The following is a 21687-nucleotide window of genomic DNA, read 5'->3' as shown; positions in this document are numbered from 1 at the left end:
TCCTGGTGCGATGGCACGTGCATGTAGTCCCAGCTTCTCAGGAGGCTGAGGCAGGAGGATCACCTGACCCTTTGAAATAACCTTTGTGCTCCTAACCAGTCACCACCCCACTCCAACCTCTATCTGAACTCTACTGAAATTTATTTATTTATTTTAATTTAAAATTCTTTTTTTTTTTTTTTTTTTTTTTGAAATGGAGTCTCGCTCTGTCACCCAGGCTGGAGTGTAGTGGCGCGATCTCGGCTCACTGCAAGCTCTGCCTCCCGGGTTCATGCCATTCTTCTGCCTCAGCCTCTCCGAGTAGCTGGGACCACAGGCGCCCGCTACCACGCCCAGCTAATTTTTTTTGTATTTTTTTAGTAGAGACGGGGTCTCACCGTGGTCTCGATCTCCTGACCTCGTGATCCGCCCGCCTCGGCCTCCCAAAGTGCTGGGATTACAAGCGTGAGCCACCGCGCCCGGCCTTTAATTTAAAATTCTTTTTTTTTTTTTTTCTTTTTTTGCGATGGAGTCCCACTCTCTCACCCAGACTGGAGTGCAACGGCACAATCTCAGCTCACTGCAACCTCCGCCTCCTGGATTCAAGTGATTCTCTTGCCTCAGCCTCCTAAGTAGCTGAGATTACAGGCTCCTGCCACCACACTCAGCTAATTTTTGTAATTTTAGTAGACATGGGATTTTGTCACGTTGGACAGGTTGGTCTTGAACTCTTGAGCTCAAACAATCTGCCCACCTCAACCTCCCAAAGTTCTGGGATTAAGGCATGAGCCACTGTGCCCAGCCCTCCCTACTGAATTTAAAGTAATTTCCTTCCTTCCTTCCCTTCCTTCTCTCTTTTCCTTCCTTTGTTCCTTTCTCTCTATCTCTCTGTCCCTCTCCCCGCTGTCCACCCCTTTCTTTTCTTCTCTTTTTCTTTCTTTTTTTGAGGCGGAGTTTCACCCTTGTTGCCCAGGGTGGAGTGCAATGGCACGATCTCGGCTCACCGCAACCTCCACCTCCCGGGTTCAAGCGATTCTCCTGCCTCAGCCTCCTGAATAGCTGGGATTACAGGCATGCGCCACCACACCCAGCTAATTTTGTATTTTTAGTAGAGATGGGGCTTCTCCATGTTGGTCAGGTTGATCTCAAACTCCCGACCTCAGGTGATCTGCCTGCCTTGGCCTCCCAAAGTGCTGGGATTACAGGCGTAAGCCACCGTGCCCAGCCCTTCTTCTCTTTTTCTAGAAAGGTTTTATCACTCCTTTCCCACTCTTCTGAGGACAGTAAGAATCAGGCAGGAGCCATGTGGCTGCCTGCTGCTTGTCTAGGCTGTGAGAGGGGCTGTGGAAATTCTGCTGCTGCCACAGGAGGGAGGAAGAGGAGGGAAAGGCTGGCAAAACTGGCCAGGCTCCTTGGGCTGTCCTGAAGAGCTGGCCCAGAAACTTGGCAGCAGAGGGGTTCTAGGGGAAGGTTCAGCCTCTTGGAAGCTGCACAGCTGGAAGCTGTTGCCTTGAGTTTAGAGCAAGGGGCCAGGCTGGGGAGACCCCTTGTACGCTTTGAGACAGTATCAATTCTATCCGGGCTAGGAAGCTTCAGGGCTGACCCATTGCCATATGTGGCCAGGGCAGTTTTAGCAGGCCTCCCTCCTATTTTCACCTTTTACATTTTCTGGAGCATTGATAATGCCAGTCTTTTTTTTTTTTTTTTTTTTTTAAGAATACTGCAGTTTATCAAAAGACTTAAGAAATTTCAACTTATACTTGGAGAGTTATAAAAATCAATGTTCTGGCTAAGTTATAAACATGTTTATAATGCAATTATTTGCATAACTCTAGTAATGCTAATGGCGGCTATAAGATTAGGTTTCTAAAAAACCACTAAAAATACTTAGCCTCATTATTACCCTGTAGAACGTATTCCTTTACACCTAAATTTCAGTATTTACCATATCATCATTGCTGATTTTAAGTCACATTCAAAGGATAAGGCAAAACCACCTACGAATTGGCATATTTGTTTATTTCTCAGTTTGTGAAAATATCCTTAATTTGTTGATGTAGCAAACAAATTTCAACTTTGATTGCTATGCAAAAAAAAACAGAAGATAATCTGCTTTGCAATGAACTTTATATAGTTCAACTGCATACAGGCAACATACTATATATGAAAAAGTTACTAACTGAACTACAGGTATTAAATACTGAAAAGAGTTAACAGTTTATTATAATTTATTTTATTTAACAATCTAGGAAGTTCGCAGCCATCAGCAGTTCCAGTGCAATTTCAGGTGCAATTGGGAATTCAGGAATCTCGGTGGAGCTGTTAGTGTAGCGAACCTTGTACGTAAAATACATGCATACTTTCGATAGCACATGTGAAGGTATCTCTCTAAAATTGACCTCATTGGTTTCGTTCTCAGCAAACTGACCTGGGCCACTTAACATGGCTTTTATCATGCCTGATGTTAATGCATGTTCTCTTTTCACAATAAATTCATGGCCATCAGATGATATCAATTTGACATACATGGCATCAGGGCCTTCACACCCACCATAGGTTTTCTCCTCTCCATCCATTTTGTTCTCATGAAATTCTACTTTGCTTCCCCAGGAACTTTAGTAGTTTCTCGTCAGTCCCGCAGCCACCGCAGCCGGGTCCCCGTGTACTGCCACAGCCCCTATCCCAGGGCCGCCCCCCCGCCCCCAGCTGCCTGCTCCGGATAATGCCAGTCTTTAAGTTTGGCCAGGCCTGTGATGGCTCATGCCTGTAATCCTAGCACTTTGGGAGGCTGAAGCAGGCACATCGCTTGAGCCCAGGAGTTTGAGACCAGCCCGGGCAACATGGTGAAACCCTGTCTCTACAAAAAAATACAAAAATTAGTCAGGAGTGGTGGCACGCACCTGTAGTCCCAACTACTCCGGAGGCCGAGGTGGGAGGATTGTTTGAGCCCAGGAGGCTGAGGCTGCAGTGAGCCATGATTGTGCCACTTGCACTCAAGCCTGGGTGACAGAGTGAGACTCTGTCTCAAGAAAACAAAAACAAAACAAAAACCCAAACAATTATGTTTGCCACTTTGCTTTTCTGTAAACGTTTTGGTATCTGCTTTGCCTTTGCTTTCATGGTGCTCCTTTGGATAAGAACTTCCATTTCTACTAATAGCGATTGCTAACTACAGACTACAAATGATACAGTGGGAATAGCCTACAGGGCCTGGAAGAAGCAGCGGGGTGATGGGGAGCCTACAGCAATGAGCCTCGGTCTGACCCCCACCCCCACCTCATCCCAACCACCCACCATAGTCATTCTCTGGTGGCCAGAAAGTTGAATTTGTAAACCTGACATCCAGATGTACTTTGGAGAAGCAGATTTAAGGAGCCCTAGTGTGCTAGGTGTTATGCGGGATCACAGAGAGAGAGAGGTGGAACTGGTTATGCCCTTGAGGAATTTCCTTCTAGATTTGAAGATTTGCATGCATATACACATAAGTGCCAAGAGTAGGAGGTGGTTACATTTTTCTTATCACCAGCATAATACAAGATTATTAAAAATAAATGCAAGGCCAGGCACAGTGGCTCACACCTGTAATCCAGCACTTGGGAGCCCGAGGTGGGCGGATCACGAGGTCAGGAGTTCGAGACCAGCCTAGCCAACATGGTCAAACCCCATCTCTACTAAAAATACAAAAATCAGCTGGGCATGGTGGCAGGTGCCTGTAATCTCAGCTACTTGGTAGGCTGTGGCAGGAGAATCGTTTGAACCTGGGAGGCGGAGGTTGCATTGAGCTGAGATCATGCCATTGTACTCCAGCCTGGGTGACAGGGCAAGACTCCATCTCAAAAAAAAAAAAAAAGCGAACACACAGCATAGAAAGTCCCCAAGTGAATGTTCCCTACAATCTAACTCCTCCCCCAAAGTAATCCCTGTTAACTGTTAAATATTTGAGGAGTTGGGAATATTAAATCAAATATATTAAATATTTGAGCTGGACCCTAAAGTAAAATCTGGAGAGGCAGGCCGATGGGAAGAAGGCAGACAGACAGAGGATCCAGTCTCCTGCTCCAGGCAGAATACCCTCTCTGGCTTCCCAAACAGTTGGTGAGCCAACTTCTGCTTGGACACCTTGGTGACAAGGGACCAAAATGCCAAGTAGGAATTAGTCTGCAGGAAGCATCCATCCATGCCTTACATGCTAGCCAGTGTGTTGGACACCTTATAGGTGTTATTGAATTAATTTTCATCACTTTATAACAGGTGTCTTTATTCTTATTTTACAAATAGGGATACCAAGGTTCAGAAGTTTCTTGCCAATGTCAAATAGTTAGCAGCATGTGGTAGAGACTTCTGCCATTTACTTGCTATGTGATCTTGGCAAATTATTTAATCTCGTGGCTCAATAGCCTCCTCTCTAAAGTTGGGTGATAATGGTACCTACTTCATTAAGGGAGTTTTTAAGATTAATGAGTTTGTACATATTAGGTCAGTAGAACAGTGTCGGGTACATAGTATGCACTCAGTAAGCATTAGCTACTATATGTCTTTCTGTCTGTCTATCTATCTTTCCATTTATTTATGTATTTATTGAGACAGAGTCTTGCTCTGGCACCCAGGCTGGAGTGCAGTGGCATGATCTCTGCTCATTCCGAGTTCAGGCAGTTCTCCCACCTTAGCCTCCTGAGTAGCTGGGACTTTGACACTAAAAAAGACACTAATTTGTTTCTAAATCATGAAGTTTTACTGGTTATCTTACATGTAAAACATTTTAGCCTATATATTATAAACTGTAGCCAATGATTGTGACCTCTATAGTATAGCCCCTAGTAGAAAAAGACAAAGACAACTCTGGGCCAGGTATGGTGGTTCATGCCTGTATCCCAGGGCTTTGGGAGAAGCATAGAATTTTTAGAGAAGAATTTAAAATAATGCTGTGCCTAGGCAACATAGTGAGAGCCTGTCTCTACAGAGAAAAAAAAAAAAAAAAAAATTAGCCAGGCGTGGTGGCACACACCTGTACTTCCACTGCTTGGGAGGCTGAGGCAGGTGGATCACTTGATCCCAGAAGTTTGAGGTTACAGTGAGTTATGATCTTGCCACTGCACTCCAGCTTGGGTGACAGAGTGAGACCCTGCCTTTAAAAAAAAAAAAAAAAAAAAAAACTCAGCTTGGCTAATTTTTTGTTTTTGTTTTTTTTGTATGGTTTTTTGTATTTTTTTGGTAGAAACAGGGTTTCGCCATGTTGCCCAGGCTGGCCTCTCAAAGTGCTGTGATTACAGGCATGAGCCACCGTGCCCCACCAGCTACTATTTATTATACTCTGTTTTCTCTCTTGTTCTGACATCCTGTCATCTCCTCAGTTTAATTCTGCATATCATCCCTCATACTTTCCTCCCCTGTACAGCTCCTCTCTCTGCCTCCTATCAGTTCTTTACCCTGTCTCCACAATGTCTCTCACTGCAGCTTCCACCTGTGTTCAAGTGATCTTGATCAGCCTCCCGAGTAGCTGGAACTATAAGTGCGGGCCACCACACCCGGCTAATTTTTTATTCATGAAATTTTTTGTAGAGATGGGATCTCCCTATGTTGCCCAGGCTGATCTCAAACTCTAGGACTCCAGTGGTCCACCCAAAGTGCTGGGATTACAGGTGTGAGCCATCGTGCCAAGCCCCCTTTCCATTCTTTCTTACCTTACCCTCTTGTGTGCCCTCATTACCTGTCTCCTGACTGTGCAGCCTCCTGACTCACCTCATTGCTGCTAGTCTCATTCAGGTATATATCAGAATAAACTTGGGGCACAGTTTTTGTCATACCACAGCTCTGTGTTAATAACAAACAAACTTACAAATCTTTGATTCCTTGGTTTGAGGTTCAAGATTCTCCTAGCTCTCTGACCCCACCTCACTCTTCAAGCCTTTTCTCCCACTGCTTCCATGCCTCCTCTCTGCTTTCTCTTCCTCCTCACACCTCTCTGTTTCCATCTGGGGAAATGCTACCTGTGTGTTTCAAGGTCCAAATTAAAATGGCACTTCATTTTCCTAATCCTTCCCTACTCTAAACTGGTTAGAATTTTTCTTTACAGCTTTTATGGAAGTTAGCACACCAGTTTGAAATTAATCTTCAAGTCACATTTCTTATCTCCTGTGAATTACAACCTACCTCAGTGCGGATGCTGGGCTTAATTCATCTTTGTATACTTCCTAGAGTTTCCTATAGGAGTGCCTTACACATAGTAGGTGCTCAGTAAATGTTTGTGGCATAAGATTGGGGGTGCCTGTTGACCATCATCTGGTGGGCTTCCCTTTCAACCTTGGTGAAGTTCGCTATTCAGTGGGGGGAAATGCTGTGGTTTTGTCTTCTAAGAGTCAGACATCTTTTGTTTTCAGCCATGTAGGAGAAGCAGAGCCTACAAGTCCCGGTGCCTGCGTCTGTTAAGGGCTGCAGCCAGTGCCTGGCGTACTCGGTCTCGTGCCTTGGCCCCTCAGCCCCTCCCCACAAATGCTCAGCGGAACAGGGGATTAGGTTCTGGCAGCACAGCTGGGATTTTGGCGGCCATTCCACAGCCGACAATAGCACGCAGCACAGGACAGCGCAGGCCTGTACTCCAGGGCCAGAATCTGCCTGGGCTTCTTGTTTGGGTGGCGGAGGGGGAGGAGCGGGCACAGCACGGCATCCTGGCCTTGCCACGCAGAAGGTATGGGCTGGAGAGATTCCCTCGGGGAATGGACTTAGTGGGTGGCCGTGTCCCAGAGCAGGGCAGGCGGTGCCTATGGAAGGTGGCAAGGCGCTTTGTGTGTGAGTGGCATGGTTGTGCTTAAAGACACAGCCTGCCCTGGGGCCGGCAGGAAGCTGCCCCCGATCAAAGGGCCTGCATGTTGCTTGTTCTTCAAAGCCTCTGTTCCCGGGTCTTCCTCCTTGCCCTGCGGTCCGCCAGGCAGGGGCTGATCTAATTATCAGGACAGCCCTTGTCCTACCCTTCCATTGCTGTTCATGGAGATGGACAGATTATTACTGCTGCCTTAAACTCTGGGTGGAAAACAGAGCGAAAGGGGAGTGTCCGGTTGATCCCAGGTTTGTCAGGCAGGCCACCGTGAGATGTGTTTTGTGTGTTTATGCCACAGTTTGCCTTGGCTCTTGCTGCTGTTGGAGTTCAGTAATTTTGCCTGCCTGCTTGTGTCTTCACCCACAACCCGCCGCCCCCATTCGTCCTGCTTTTCTTGTTCGTGGACCAAGCCTCCAGCCTTCCCCTTTGCAGCCCCTCCTCTCCAGTGCACCCCCTCCCTCTGGGCCCCACCCCCACTGAGAGTCCCCTGCTTGCTGTTGCTCCCAGATCTGGGAAGCTTGCTGTGCCTTTAAAGAAAGCAGACTCCTGGCTGTGACGCACTTCTGGCTGTCAGCCAGGAAGATCGCTCCTGCCAGGCAGACTGAGAAGAAAACCAACAACTTTTCTTTTGTGTGTGGGGTTACTTTCCACTGGCCCCCCCTTCCTCCTCTTCTTTCAAGATTTAAATGCTAATGGCGGATTAAAACCTGTAGATACGTTTGGCTTTAGGAGTCTGGTAAGGCCCCCCCGCACCGAGACTTTTTCTCCCTCACTCTTTCTCTGGGTTTTTGTTCAAACATGGACGAGGGGGTGGGGTGGATTCTCCCCCCTCACCTCCCTTTCCTGCGCCATCCTTAAAGGGGAGGGAGAGAAGAGGGAGAGCAAGTAAACATACTCAGAAACAGGCGCTGTGGAGCAGAGCTTGCCAACATCCGGGAGTTGGCGCCTTTCAGAGCAAAGGGTTGCTTTCTTTCCCCCTTGCGTAGATGTCAGCATGTTTTTGTTCAGAGAAGGAAAGCGTGTGCGCCTGCACGTTGAGCTATAGAGACAGCTCAGGAGAGGGCTTCACCATTTCTGCGTGAGGCCATGGGTGTGTGTGCGGTGGTGGGCAGTGAAAAGTTCATTTTGTCAGCTGGTAGGGACCAGGGTGTGTGAATGTAGTGGTCGGGGCCCAGGTCAGTGTTTGTGTGTGTGTGTATGTACCCGCCCCAGTACAATACATGGCTGCAGGCCTGGTCGCAGGTCTGGTTCCTGATTGCACCTCTTTTGCCATCACCCTGATCTGGACCCTCCAGAGCATGGGGAGAAGGGGCAGACATCTGTAAGCCACTTTTGAAGAAACCGGAGAATCTTGGTTTCCTCTGCAATCCCTCCCTTGTTCCTCTCCAGGGCTTTGGGGTTCTGTGCCAAACTCTAGGCTACAAAGATGGGGTGGTCTGTGTGAAGAGGAGGAGGCCTCAGCCCAAGCTACTCCCTTTAGATGGACCAAACTGGTTTGCCCCGACCTCAGGAAACTCTTTGGACTTGGACCAGACGGTCTACCCAGGGCTCCCCAGGAATTGAGAAAGATTGTTTTTCTCTGTATGGCGTCTCTTGGAGCCACTGGTCCTTTTGCCTTTTATCTTCTCAGAGGCAGAGGATGTACCAGCAAAGTATTTCCTATGCTGTTTTTATAGCTTATTAGCCTAGGGCAAGGTGGCTTGGCCCCTCTGGGGTAACCTGCCAGGTGAGATCTGGGTGTTTGCTTGCATGTGCCTCCTGACCTATCCGTCCCAGAGTTGGAGGAGGAGGAGCCCCAAGATCAGGGTTTTCACTCTTTGGATGTGGGTGTCTCTCAGATGCGGAGTATCTTTTCTAAGAAAGGGGTACAGAGCATGGAATTCTTAGGCTACAGGCAGGCAGAGTCTCAGGGTAAGTGGTGGTAAATTTTGCAAGTGAGCACTGGCGCACAGATGGGGCAGCCATTTCCTTTGTGAGCTGTGAGGCTGTAGGCCTTTGGAACTATCAGGTGGAGAAGGGGGTGGGGTTCTGGGAAGGACCCTTTGGGGTAGGAGCTTGTGTGGGCTTTGGGCCCTGAAATTCTGGGAGTGGGAATTAGCACTAAGAGAATGAGGGTTCAGCAGAAGCAGGGGCCCATGAGCTGAGAGATTGGTATAGTTTAACAACTCTCTGGGACCAAAGGTCACTTTGGTGTTATCTTGAGGTAGGTCTGGTGTTCCCTTGATGGGCAGTAAGTGGCTAAGAGGCAGTCTCAAAGGAGCTGGCACACAGGCCAGGCGGGGTAAGGAGAGCAATGCTGCTGCAGCTCAGACCCTCTGGCCTTTGGCCTATCACTTGTTCTGTACTTAAAACTGAAGCTTTTTCAGAACAGACTCCAGAGCTCCGCAACTTGACCCTCTGGTCCTGCTTCTTGCGTCTGAGCAGGTGGTTTACATTAGCCTCAGCCCTGGTAGGAAATCATGGCTAGGCTTTAACTCTTTAAGGTCCAGAGAGGGTACAGGCAGAGTGGCTGCGTGTCTCTTTAGTGTCACTTTCCTTATCTTGATATTTATTTTCTGGAAACAGAGGGGTTACTGTAAATGTGGGAATTGGTCCTGACGTGGGGGAGCTGCATTGTGTCAGTTTGGGAAATGTAAAAAGGATGCAGGGCCTTAAGTTTATAACGCAATTGCTTCTGTGTCCTTGGTTACTTCTTGAGACCAGGGAAAAGAGAGGGTGCCTTACCAGCTCGGTGAGCCCTCTGTTTTAGATTCTGGGGGAGTTTCTTTCTCAGAGAATCAGGTAGATGGGAACTCCAAAGGTGCCCTCAGAGGGCCTGGCCTTTTGTTTCTTTGTTTATTGAGTGAGGGTTGCGGGGGTGCCTGATCCAGCTGGGGTGGATCTCAGCAGATCCTTCTGTGAAATGATTCCAGGCTACAATTGCAAGGATCTGTTTTTCCATCAGCATCACCCAGTGTACTGGGTGGGGCCTGCCTCAGATTTCAGGGGGAGGGTGGGGAGGATGGTACTCTGGCTGGGAGCCTTTGGATTCCCAGCCAAAGTCTGCTTAAAGCTATAGTCCCAATGTAGAAAACTTAGCTGTACTCCTGGCTTCAGTCATTCCTTACCCAGAGAAGAGGGAATGGCTGGGGCTCTCCTGAAGCCTCTCTCACCCTGTTGTTCTGTCTCTAGGAAAGTACCTCTTTACAGGCTTAGAACTGAAGAGCAGACAAGGTCCATCAGGGGTTCCTAGTGGTAGATATTGGGTTCCTCGTATTTCTGTGCCTGGGGAACACAGAAAAGAATATTTAGCCTTAACACTCATTTTCTTGAACAGTGGAAGTAGTTTTAGACAAGCTCTCCTGGGAGGACCTCAGGGTTGTATGTTTTGCCTCTGAGATGAAGAGGTTGGTTAAACCTCAGGACATTTTTAGTAGCACAGCTGTGAATCTTTCAAAGGGGGCAAGATCTGCCTACAGTTGCAGATAAAATTTCTAAGTGTTTGGCCTCATCAAAAGGATGCAAGTCTGTAGGCAGCAGTGAGGATGGGGGAGAGGTGATCTCAGCCTCATTCCTTGTGATTTAATAGCTCAGAGGCCTTTTTTTAAAGAAGCCCCAGTTGAATGTCTGGCTGTTGCCGCCCCACCACAGAGCAAGTGTGGTCCCTCGAGCTTTAGTCTTGTCAGCCACAGAAAAGCCTTATTGCAGTGCAGTAGTTGAGGCTATCTGCATCCATCCATGCCTGGCCTCAAGGGCTACACAGTCTTGCCCATGGGTAGGGCATACTTGATGATAATTATCCAAGACTGAGGAACATAAGCCCCTTAGCTTCTCTGCCTTCCTGAGAGCTCTCTTAACCATTTCATTTGCCCTTGCCAAAGCCCAGGTGAATTGGCTCAATTCCAAGACTGATGCTGGTATAACATGTGGAATCATGTTGGATTTTGCAGGGTCAGGAAGCACTTAATTGTAATTAGCATTTAGTTATATTTAGCATTTAATTATTTTCTTCTATTAGTGCTTCATGTATGTTTAATTTTACTCCCTACCCTGCTATAAGCCCCTCAAAGGCAAGGACCATGTCATTGTCTCCCATTTTCCATGTAGCTTCTAGCACAGGATGATCTTTTTTTTTTTTTTTTCTTTTTGAGACAGAGTCTCGCTCTGTCACCCAGACTGGAGTGCAGTGCAGTGGTGTGATCTCGGCTCACTGCAAGCTCAGCCTCCTGGGTTCACGCCATTCTCCTGCCTCAGCCTCCCGAGTAGCTGGGACTACAGGTGCCCGCCACCACACCCGGCTAATTTTTTGTATTTTTAGTGGAGACGGGGTTTCACCATGTTAGCCAGGATGGTCTCGATCTCCTGACCTCGCGATCCACCCGCCTGGGTCTCTCAAAGTGCTGGGATTACGGGCGTGAGCCACTGCTCCCAGCGAGGATGATCATATTTAGGAACTAACAAAATACCTTTCGGTTGGCTGATAAACAGAGTGTACTTGGATAGGAAGGACCAAGAGATAATGGGAAATGAATTTTCAGATTTTTGTATCTTTTTCCCTTACTAGACAGTGAGCACCTTGTGGGCAAGAATGGTGTCTTTCTTTATCCTCCAACTTGCATACAGTAGACTGGTTCCACAGAGCCCACACTCTGGAGATGCTAATATATGGGGAGACTTACAGGCGATGTGGCTCTTACTACTCTTGTTCCTTCTTCTAGAGTAGTTACAGACTGAGCACATGTGGCAGGAGATGAGGGGCAGGGCTTATTGTGCCCCTGGAGATGAGTGAAAATTGTAAGGGCTGCTAGGAGGTGTTGGTGAATATTGAGTTATCTGGCCTGTGGTCTCTTGGGTAGTTTGGCAGGCAAGTGGCAGAATCTCAATGGGAAAGGAAATTGGGGATGAGAACACCAGGACAGGTGCCTAATTTTCATTAAATGTCCCATGGGATCTCCTCCGGAATTGGGCTTGACCTCATCCAGAGACCTACGTTTGGATATTCTCAATCCCCCATTTGAACCATGTTTGTGAGACATTTCTGTGGAAGATATAAAAATCCAGAAACTAGAACAGTTTCCCTAAGGACTTAGGTATTGTTAGGTACAATTTGGGTACCTGTAGAAAGAGCTGGAAATCAACATTTCTGCTTAAGAACAGTAATTATTTATTGACAACCTACCATGTGCCAGGCACTGTACTATTTGCTTTATCTTTAAGCATCACAATAACCCAGACAGGTGTATGTGGATCCCATTTTGCAGATAAAGAAAAAGACTAAAAGAGGTTATGTTGCTTGTCTAAGGTCCTATGACCCTGGTCACATTAAATCAGCATCCAGACCCAGGTCTGTCTGAAAACCATGTTTGTTCCATATTTAAGGACATCATGTCCCAAATTTAAGGGCATCATGTCCCAAAGAGTGGGGTTGAAGGCCAGCTTTGAATGTTGTATTTTCTGTGGAACTGAAAAATTACATGGGGTAGACATTGAGTTAAATGCACAATTCTTTCCTGTCGTCTCTGATATAAGCTCTATAGTAATTTTCATGTGTACTCAGCTTTCTAAAAATTCCTATGGTGTCTTGGTGGATTCAGTGAAGAGTGATTCAAGTGTTGAGAGTTGGCAAATGGAACCGTTTCACCTTTATTTCTTGATCATGGATCTCTGATATGATTAACTGCTTTTCTTCCTCTCTTGGGTTCCAGGTGCATTGGAGTGACTGTCTGGTATCACCAAGATGACACTCCACGCCACCCGGGGGGCCGCACTCCTCTCTTGGGTAAGTAGTCTTCCTCTCTTTTGTTGGCTATACTTCTCCAGGAAGCTCGAGAGGGTTAGGAGAGGAGTTTTGTAGGAGCCAGGGCTATGTAAAGTCTTCTCATTTCTAGACTAAATAGTTTTCCTTTAGGCAGCATGGAAATGCATTTTCATCTGCTCCGTGTGTATTTTTCTGAATAAAAGGGTAAACGTGGGCCAGGCGCGGTGGCTTATGCCTGTAATCCCAGCACTTTGGGAGGCCGAGGCAGGTGGATCACCTGACGTCAGGAGTTCGAGACCAGCCTGGCCAAGCTGGTGAAACCCCCTGTCTCTACTAAAAATACAAAAATTAGCTGGGTGTGGTGGCGGGCTCCTGTAATCCTAGTTACTCAGGAGGCTGAGGCCGGAGAATCACTTGAACCCAGGAGGTGGAGGTTGCAGTGAGCCGAGATCACACCATTGCACTCCAGCCTGGGCAACAAAGCGAGACTCCGTCTGAAAAATTAAAAAAAAAAAAAAAAAAAAAAAAAAAAGGGTAAATGCTGACCTTGGTGACCAACATATGCAGGGACTTTGGTCTTCAAAGGCCTTTAATCTTAGGACAAGGTTCTCATCACTCTCTTGTCACCTTTCTGTCTGTTGCCATTGTCCATCAGCAAGTGTTGCCTTGCCCATTACTTCATCAAAATTATTTTGCTAGATCATTCATATATTTTCTGCCAGAGACAATGGGAAATGGAAAAATAATACAGTGCATTGGATATTTAAAGCTAGAGAGGCTGGATGTGGTGGCTGACACCTGTAATCCCAGCTCTTTGGGAGGCTGAGGCAGGAGGATCGCTTGAGCCCAAGAGTTCAAGACCAGCCTGGGCAACATGGCAAAAACCTGTCTCTACAAAAATTAAAAAATCAGCTGGGCATGGTGTCGTGCACCTGTAGTCTCACCTACTTGGCAGGCTAAGGTGGGAGGATCCCTTGAGCCCTGAAGGTTGAGGCTGCAGTGAGCCATGATTGCACCACTGCATTCCAGCCTGGGCGACAGAGTGAGACCATGTTTCAAAAATATATATATAAATAATAAATAAAGCTAAAGAAACAGAGGAGACCATGGAGTGTGGTGATAAATATGGGCCTCAGAGTCACATGCCCAGCATAGAATCACAGCGCTGGTCCCTCTGACCCAGGGCAAGTTGGCCTCTCAGTATCTTTTTCTTTTTTTGAGATGGAGTCTTGCTCTGTTGCCAGGCTGGAGTGCAGTGGCGTGATCTCGGCTCACTGCAACCTCTGCCTCCCAGGTTCAAGCAATTCTCCTGCTTCAGCCTCCCGAGTAGCTGGGATTACAGGCACGCACCACCACGCCCAACTAATTTTTTTGTATTTTTAGTAGAGACGGGTTTCACCATGTTGGCCAGGATGGTCTCGATCTCCTGACCTCGTGGTCCCCCCTCCTTGGCCTCCCAAAGTGCTGGGATTACAGGTGTGAGCCACCACGCCTGGCTAGTATCATTTTTTTTAATGGGGATGATTTTAAATTAAAATACCTCATAGAGTTCTACTTTCTCTTGGCACCATGAAAAAATAAAATACCTCATGGGGTTATTATAAGGATAATGAGATACATTTAGTGTGCACAAGTACCCACATACATGCAGTCATTTAGCATATTATCTCAATAAATCATAGTTCTTGATATTTAAAATACTTCCTGGGCATGCTAGTTGACACAGGATATTTTAATATTCACCCTGAGTACTGATTAATCAGGGCCAATTGGAGAGCCAACCATTTTTCTTTTTTAAAACAAAAGACAGAGTCTCATTATGTTGCCTAGACTGGAGTACAGTGATGTAATCATAGTTCATTGTAACCTCAAACTTCGGGGCTCAAGTGATCCTTCTACCTCAGCCTCCCAAGTAGCTAGGACCACAGGGGTACATGCCATGCTAATTTTTAAAAACTTTTTGTAGAGATAGGGTCTTGCTAAGTTGCCCAGGCTGGTCTCGTAGAGATAGGGTCTTGCTAAGTTGCCCAGGCTGGTCTCAAACTTCCGACCTCAATTTTATTTTTATTTTCATTTTTTTTGAGACGGAGTCTTTCTCTGTCCCCCAGGCTGGAGTGCAGTGGCGCGATCTCGGCTCACCGCAACCTCCACCTCCTGGGTTCACGCCATTCTCCTGGCTCAGCCTCCCGAGTAGCTGGGACTACAGGCGCCTGCCAACACGCCCAGCTAATTTTTTGTATTTTTAGTAGAGACGAGGTTTCACCGTGTTAGCCAGGATGGTCTTGATCTCCTGACCTCGTGATCCGCCCGCCTCGGCCTCCCAAAGTGCTGGGATTACAGGCTTGAGCCACCGCGCCCGGCCATCTGACCTCAATTTTAATGTGACCCCCCAAAAAATACAATGTTTTGTATTTTTGGTAGAGACTGGGTTTTGCCATGTTTCCAAGGCTGGTCTTGAATTCCTGAGCTCCAGTGATACACCCGCCTTGACCTCCCAAAGTGTTAGGATTATAGGCATGAGCCACTGCACCTGGCCTAAGACTAGTTTTATTTATAGAAGCTACTTATATCCTTTTCTGAAAAGTCATGATAAATATGCATGAGGCCAGGTGCAGTGGCTCACACCTGTAATCCTAGTGCTTTGGGAGGCTGAGGTGGAGGATCACTTGAGCTCAGAAGTTTGCAACCACCCTGGGCAACATGGCGAAACCCTGTCTCTTCAAAAAAATATAAAAATTAGCTGGGTGTGGTGGTGTGCTCTTGTGGTTCTAGCTACTCAGGAGGCTGAGGTGGGAGGATCACCTGAGGCTGTGGAGGTTGAAGCTGCAATGAGCTGTGAGCGTGCCACTACACTCCAGCCTGGACAATAGAGTGAGAGCCTGTCTCAAAAAGAAAAAAAAAACCAACAAAGAACGTGCATGAAAATGTTATAGTTATATATGCCGGGTTCAATAGTGCACATCTACCAGCTACTTGGGATGCTGAGATGGGAGAATTGCTTGAGCCCAGGAGTTTGAGGTTGCAGTTAGCCATGATTGCATCTGTAAATAGCTGCTGCACTCCAACCTATAACATAGCAAGAGCCTGTCTCTTAAAAATATATATAAATATAGTATAGAGAATTTTTTCAATTTAAACAAAAGTTGTGGAGCCAAAGCAAATTTTATGAAACTAGTAGCATGAAATAATGCATCTGTTATGTTAATGAGAAGAGTGGCATAGAACATACACACACGTGATAATTCCAACTACAGTTTAAAAAAGTTACCTAGGAAAAAATGAAAGAAATACATCAAAATGCTAAAAGTACCTGTATTAAAATACTAGAATTATTGGGAGCTCTGTTTTTTGTCTTCTGAATTTTCAGTAATTTATAACATAAAAATAAATTAGTGGTTTATTTTATTGGTACTTAAATTATAGCTTGAAACTATTCTGTAAACAGCAGTTAATAATGAATAAACTGTTACAGGATATTTTAAGATTTGACAACCTTAAGCAACCCTGCAATCCTTAAAGGCAACTCTTGAGTTATGTGGTGAGCCTGGTCCTCACTCTCATGTTTTATGCCCTGACTAGAGATGAAGGAACTTCTCTACTTCCTCAACTTTTAAATGATTTCTCACCTGAGAGCAAAAATAATTCACAGGAAGAAAAATCTTTTTGTATCCATGAAAGGAACTGTGGCTGGATTATTACTTAATTGGTATAAGTGATGAATCCAGATTCCTTAGGAGACTTTACATCAGCTAATTGATATGATTTTTTAGTCTTGTTAGTGAACAAGCATCCGTAGTCCTTGAATGTTTTACCTAGATTGCAGGTATTGATAGGAGATGGTTTAGCCTTGGCAGTCTCTTCATTTTCTGCAGGTAAAATGGAATCTTGGCCTGAAGTTTTCAGAATCTTCCTAGAAAACTTAGAATGACCTGTTCTGACCAATTAGATTGAGCTTTTTTCAAAAGACAGTATAAATATGTTATAAATATATTAGCAAACTCTTTAAGATGTCAATAAGTCATATTTTATTTCACATTAAAAAAACTTTTGTTTTAATTTGGATTCATCTAAAAGATTCCTCTTTTTGAGATAGGGTCTTGCTCTGTGACCCAGGCTGGAATGCAGTTGCAGTTTTATAGCTCACGGCAGCCTGGAACTCCTGCACTCAAGCAATCCTCTGCCTCCCACCTTAGCCTCCTGAGCAGCTGGGACCACAGGCATGCACCACCATGCTGGGCTATTTTTTCTTTCTTTTTTTTTTTTTTTTTTTTAATGTTTTGGGGACAGGGTCTTGCTACGTTGCCTAGGCTGATCTCAAACTCCTGGCCTCAAGCGATTCTCCCTCCTCATCCTCCCAAAGCACTGGGATTACAGGCATGAGCCACCACACCTAGCCTAAAAGTTGTATTTATTTATTTAATTTTTTTTTTGAGACAGGGTCTCAATCCGTTGCCCAGGCTAGAGTGCAGTGGTGTGATCATAGCTCACTGTAGCCTTGACCCCCAGGCTCAAGCGATCTTCCCACGTCAGCCTCCCGAGTAGCAGGGACTACAGGAGCATACAGGCGCAAGCCATCTCACCCAGCTAAAAATTTTTTAAAATTATTATTTTGTATAGACAAGGTCTCCTTTTGTTGCCCAGGCTGTCTTGAACTCCTGGCCTCAAGCAGTCCTTCCACCTCAGCCTCCCCAAGTGCTGGGATTACAGGCATGGGCCACTGTGCCTGGCCTAAAAGTTGTTTTTAAATGTGAAAGTATTTAACTGAAATAAATACTATCATGTCTGTAGAGGAATCATTGATTTTTAAAAATCCTCTTAATTCTATAGTGCATGCAGCTAACTTAACTATTAAGAAATACAAATGTAATATCTACTTCATTATTTTAATTTTATTAACCATAATAGTGCTTTATGTTTATTACTTTTTCTTTTTTTCTTTCTTTCTTTTTTTTTTTTTTTTTTTGAGCTGTCTCACTCTGTTGCCCAGGCCACAGTGCGGGGACACTATCATAGCTCATTGTAACTTCTCCAGCTCCTGAGCTCAAATGATCCACCCACCTCAGCCTTTTATGTAGCTAGGACTTACAGGCACATGTCACCATGTCCAGCTTTCTTGCTTGCTTATTTATTTATTTAGTAGAGACAGAGTATTGTTATGTTGCCCAAGGTGGTCCTAAACTCCCAGCCTCAAGCAGTCCCCCTACCTCAGCCTCCCAAAGTGCTGGGATTACAGGTGTGAGCCACTGCACCTGGCCTACTTTGTATTTTTTAATGTGTTCTTGCATCCATAATCCCATTTGAGCTCACACTGGTCCTTTGAAGTAGATAAAGTAGGGATTCCATCCATTTGGCAAAAGAGAAAACTAGTGCAGAGAGAAATAAAGTTTGTAACAAAGGTTGCTGGCAAGTTTGTGGAGGAGCTGGGCCCAAAATGTATATGTACTGGCTTCCAGACCAAATATAGAGAACACATTTATAAGCAATAGAATCTAGTTGTCTGCACATAACCACTATGCTGAAGTTCTTTAAAATACCTTGTTTCTTAAAGCAGGCTCAGTCTCTCTCCCCTCTTAGTGTTGAATATGTGAATAATTAACTTAGCAAACCCTTTCTTCCTATAGTAATAAAAAGGTAAACCTCAGCCCAGGCTACTTCTGAACTTTAGTGCCTGTGGAATTCATGAGGTTTTCCTGTAGAGGTCGACCGTGTATACTTATTGAATAACCTGTGTACCTGATGTATGTGACCCCTGATGAATATTCTAGTGGTAAAAACTGATTTAGATGTATGCCTATCTGAAGCCAAAGAATGGGAACAGGCAACTAAATTAGAATTAAAAAGTTTTTCTTTGAAATTCCCAGCTCCTCTTCTTTCATCCCCCCACCCCCCGCCTTTTTTTTTTCTTTTCTTTCCTTATTTTTTTTTCCTTTGGAGACAGGATCTTGCTCTGTCACCCAGGCTAGAGTACAGTGATGCAATCTCAGCTCACTGCAGCCTCGATCTCCCTGGGCTAAGGTGATCCTCCCACCTCAGCCTTCTAAGTAGCTGGGACTACAGGTATGTGCCACCACTCCTGGCTAATTTTTTTTTTTTTTTTTTTTTTTTTTTGAGACGGAGTCTCACTCTGTGGCCCAGGCTGGAGTGCAGTGGCGCAATCTCGGCTCACTGCAAGCTCTGCCTCCCAGGTTCACAGCCATTCTCCTGCCTCAGCCTCTCCGAGTAGCTGGGACTACAGGCGCCCGCCACCACGCCCGGCTAAATTTTTTGTATTTTTAGTAGAGACGGGGTTTCACTGTGGTCTCGATCTCCTGACCTCATGATCCGCCCGCCTCGGCCTCCCAAAGTGCTGGGATTACAAGCGTGAGCCACCGCGCCCGGCCAATTTTTTGTATTTTTTGAAGGACAGGGTTTCACCATGTTGCCCAGGCTGGTCTTGAACTCCTGAGCTCAAGTGATCTTCCCGCCTCAGCCTCCCAAAGTGCTAGGATTACAGGTGTGAGCCACCGTGCCTGGCTCCCTCCACCCCCTTTTTAAAAAATCATCTTGTTCCCCTATTGTTTTTCCCTTCTCCCCTCAGCCAAAGCTTTATGTGTGGAAAGAATAAAAATGTATTAATAAGATTTTATATCTTTGTGGGAGTGTATAGCATATATGTAATATTTAAGTTTTGAATAGATATTTCAAAACTCAAGAGCCACAAAGGGCTGTAATATAAAAATCCAAGAGATACAGACACTTATAATGTAAACATTCAAGAAATACAAAGACCTATAATACATTCAAGAGCTACAGAGAGTTATAATGTAAGAGCCTTTCTTTTCCCACCTCAGACTCCCTGCTGTCAAGTTCCTCTTTAGAAGCAATGGTAGTACCAATTTATTGGTGTATCCTTCCAAAATGTCCAGTGCTAGAACATCTTAGGAGAGTTTAAGCTTTTATTTAGTTGAAGCCAAAGGAAGGGCTCTCTGATGGTTGCATTTCAGATGGCTGTAACTGGATGAGTGAGTGCAACAGCACTCCTTCCTGAAATTAAAAACCTGAGAATCATCAGTTCTTGTATTCCTGTAGCCTACAACTGTAAGCACTCACATTGAGCCTCTGGGAAAAGGAGCAAACCACATTGCTTCTGGCGTTTGTAATGGTCTCACTAGGCTGTTTGCTTTGATTCACAGGTGAACAGTCTGCATGTGGCTGACCCTGTGGAGGCTGTGCTGCAGCTCCAGGACTGCAGCATCTTCATCAAGATCATTGACAGAATGTGAGTACGCACCATACCCCTCTCTAGCCTCTAAGGCAAAGCTGATTGCTGAGGTGGGGGCTGTACTTGTTCTCTTTACTTGGTGATGGCTATGACCAGAAATCAGGGGCAGGATTGGGACATCATAAGCCAGGGTGGGGCCTAAAGGCAAGAATACATTGACCTCATCTTCCAGTCACTGTGCCACTCCATGGAAGAGGTTTCATGCTTGTCCCATCATGAGGCTTCTGCACTCTTGCACAGGAGAACCTCCAAGGCTCCACACCCTCACATTCTTCCAAGTGCTCACTCTTGGGTTCCCCATTCTCTTGTCTCACCAGAAGCCTCTACAACCCTCCTTTCTTGACTCATCCCTACCCTATGCCACAAGCCCTCTTTGCAACCTTCTGAGGGAAGAAAGGGGAAGCTCTCACATCTGAAGGAAAGAAGAAACACTTAGAAATCTCATGTCTAAGTTGTTAGCACAGTACAGATATGCCTCTTTCTAAGCCATTATAAAATAAATACATTTCTGGGGTTTTTACTGCCTCAATTAACTTGCTTTCTGAGGTCCATGAGCATAATAAGCTTGTTGTTACCATTGCAGCAAGGATTGTAGTTTGGCCTTTTGGTCTGTGTCTTTAGCACATTTCCTTTGAACGTCACAGTTATCTGGGAAATGAATAGAGTGGGGCTTCCTCCCAGTATCCTACCTTTCTGGGACCAAGCATAGGTCAGTTGTCGTCTTTTTTTTTTTTTTTTTTTTTTTTTTTAAGAAAGTACATTAAATTGTTTGCCCCACTGTTTTAGCTCAAAGAGACAGAGATAGAAAATATCTTCCATACTCACAAGACAAAAAGTTGGATAAATGACTAATGACTTAAATCATCAGAGAACTGAGGTCACAGGACAAATGACTAATCAGAATTCTGGTGAGGGAGAGGTACTTCAAGGGAGAAACTAGACCTGAGCCTTTGTTTATCTGGAGCAGATGCCTTCTTGATGCTGAATAAACTAGTTAAAATATTAAAAAAAAAAAAAAAAAAAAAAAAAAATGGTTTGCCCCAGGCCAAGGATAGACTGAAGTGTTGAAGGTGTTTATGTGCCATATGTGGCAGTTAGGAACTGGTATCAGGGACTCACATCTCTGTGAAGCAAGCACTTTAGCTACCTATTCATAGGTAACAGCTCATTGATAGGGAAAGAAGGTAGAATTAAGCTTATCAAAGGCCAGAACTGTGTCTGATTCATCTTGGGGTCCTCCCTACCTAGCTTAGGACGCTACATTGATTAGGTTTTAGTTAATGTTTGTTGAGTGAAGACATGAGTTGGTATTCTCTATCAGCAAGGTCTAGTGGGGCCAAGTAGCCCAGGACAGATGGGTCTGCTAAAGTGGTTTTTTATTTGAAGTGTGTGTTAGTCGTGGGTTATCTTATAGGATTTTTTAATACTCCATATGGCTCTAACCAGGACCTGCCTTAGTACCTCTAAAAGAAGTCACTATTCTTATTTTGGTCCAGACACTACCATTTTCTCTCCCAGTTACCAAGGCAGGACATTTCAACATCATCTTGACTTCTCTCTCTCCTTGGCGCTGATCTCTAATTGGTCATCATCCTCTCTGCTCACATCCAGCGTCCCTCCCTCTGCCTCATTCTGGATACTAGGCCCTCATGGCCTAGTTCTTCTGTAATCTGCCCTTATTGCAGTTCATTCCTATACACGAGTTCTCAAGAATCTTTCTCAAATCTTGTTTTCTTTGTGACACTTCAGTGACTCTTCATCAAACCTCAGTGAGTATTCATTTCTAATAGGTAGAAATCTAGAATCTTCAGCCTGGTGTTTAAGATCTTTCATCAGGGGGTCATTTCCTCTCATCAGTTTTGTTTCCTGCTTTTTTCTCTCCCCACTTGACACCAC

General features: G+C 45.3%; 2 protein-coding genes across 22 annotated transcripts in view; one reads left to right on the top strand and one right to left on the bottom strand.

The window, feature by feature from the left end:
* NUMA1 (nuclear mitotic apparatus protein 1) overlaps positions 1-21687 on the top strand; it is a 79642-nt gene that overhangs the window by 32955 nt on the left and 25000 nt on the right. For 15 of the 21 annotated variants that reach the window (XM_063641237.1, XM_055282743.1, XM_055282751.1 and 12 more), the window contains 2 exons: positions 12478-12551; positions 19703-19788. In XM_063641237.1, the coding sequence (XP_063497307.1) occupies positions 12510-12551; positions 19703-19788 (128 nt within the window). In that variant the 5' untranslated portion in view covers positions 12478-12509. Of the gene's footprint in view, positions 1-6512; positions 6665-6872; positions 7042-7273; positions 7530-12477; positions 12552-19702; positions 19789-21687 lie in introns of those variants that run through there. The other 6 variants (XM_063641242.1, XM_055282748.2, XM_055282747.2 and 3 more) reach the window with 5 other exon arrangements.
* Positions 2173-2707, bottom strand: LOC129484584 (elongin-C-like). The gene has a single exon (XM_055282832.2). It carries the CDS (start codon positions 2553-2555, stop codon positions 2217-2219), a length of 339 nt encoding a protein of 112 aa, XP_055138807.1. The 5' UTR covers positions 2556-2707; the 3' UTR covers positions 2173-2216.

The sequence above is a fragment of the Symphalangus syndactylus genome, chromosome 6 (genome assembly GCF_028878055.3).
Source record: "Symphalangus syndactylus isolate Jambi chromosome 6, NHGRI_mSymSyn1-v2.1_pri, whole genome shotgun sequence".
NCBI classification, from domain to species: domain Eukaryota; kingdom Metazoa; phylum Chordata; class Mammalia; order Primates; family Hylobatidae; genus Symphalangus; species Symphalangus syndactylus.
Note: the sequence above shows the minus strand (reverse complement) of the source record. Positions and strands in the feature narration are given on the sequence as shown.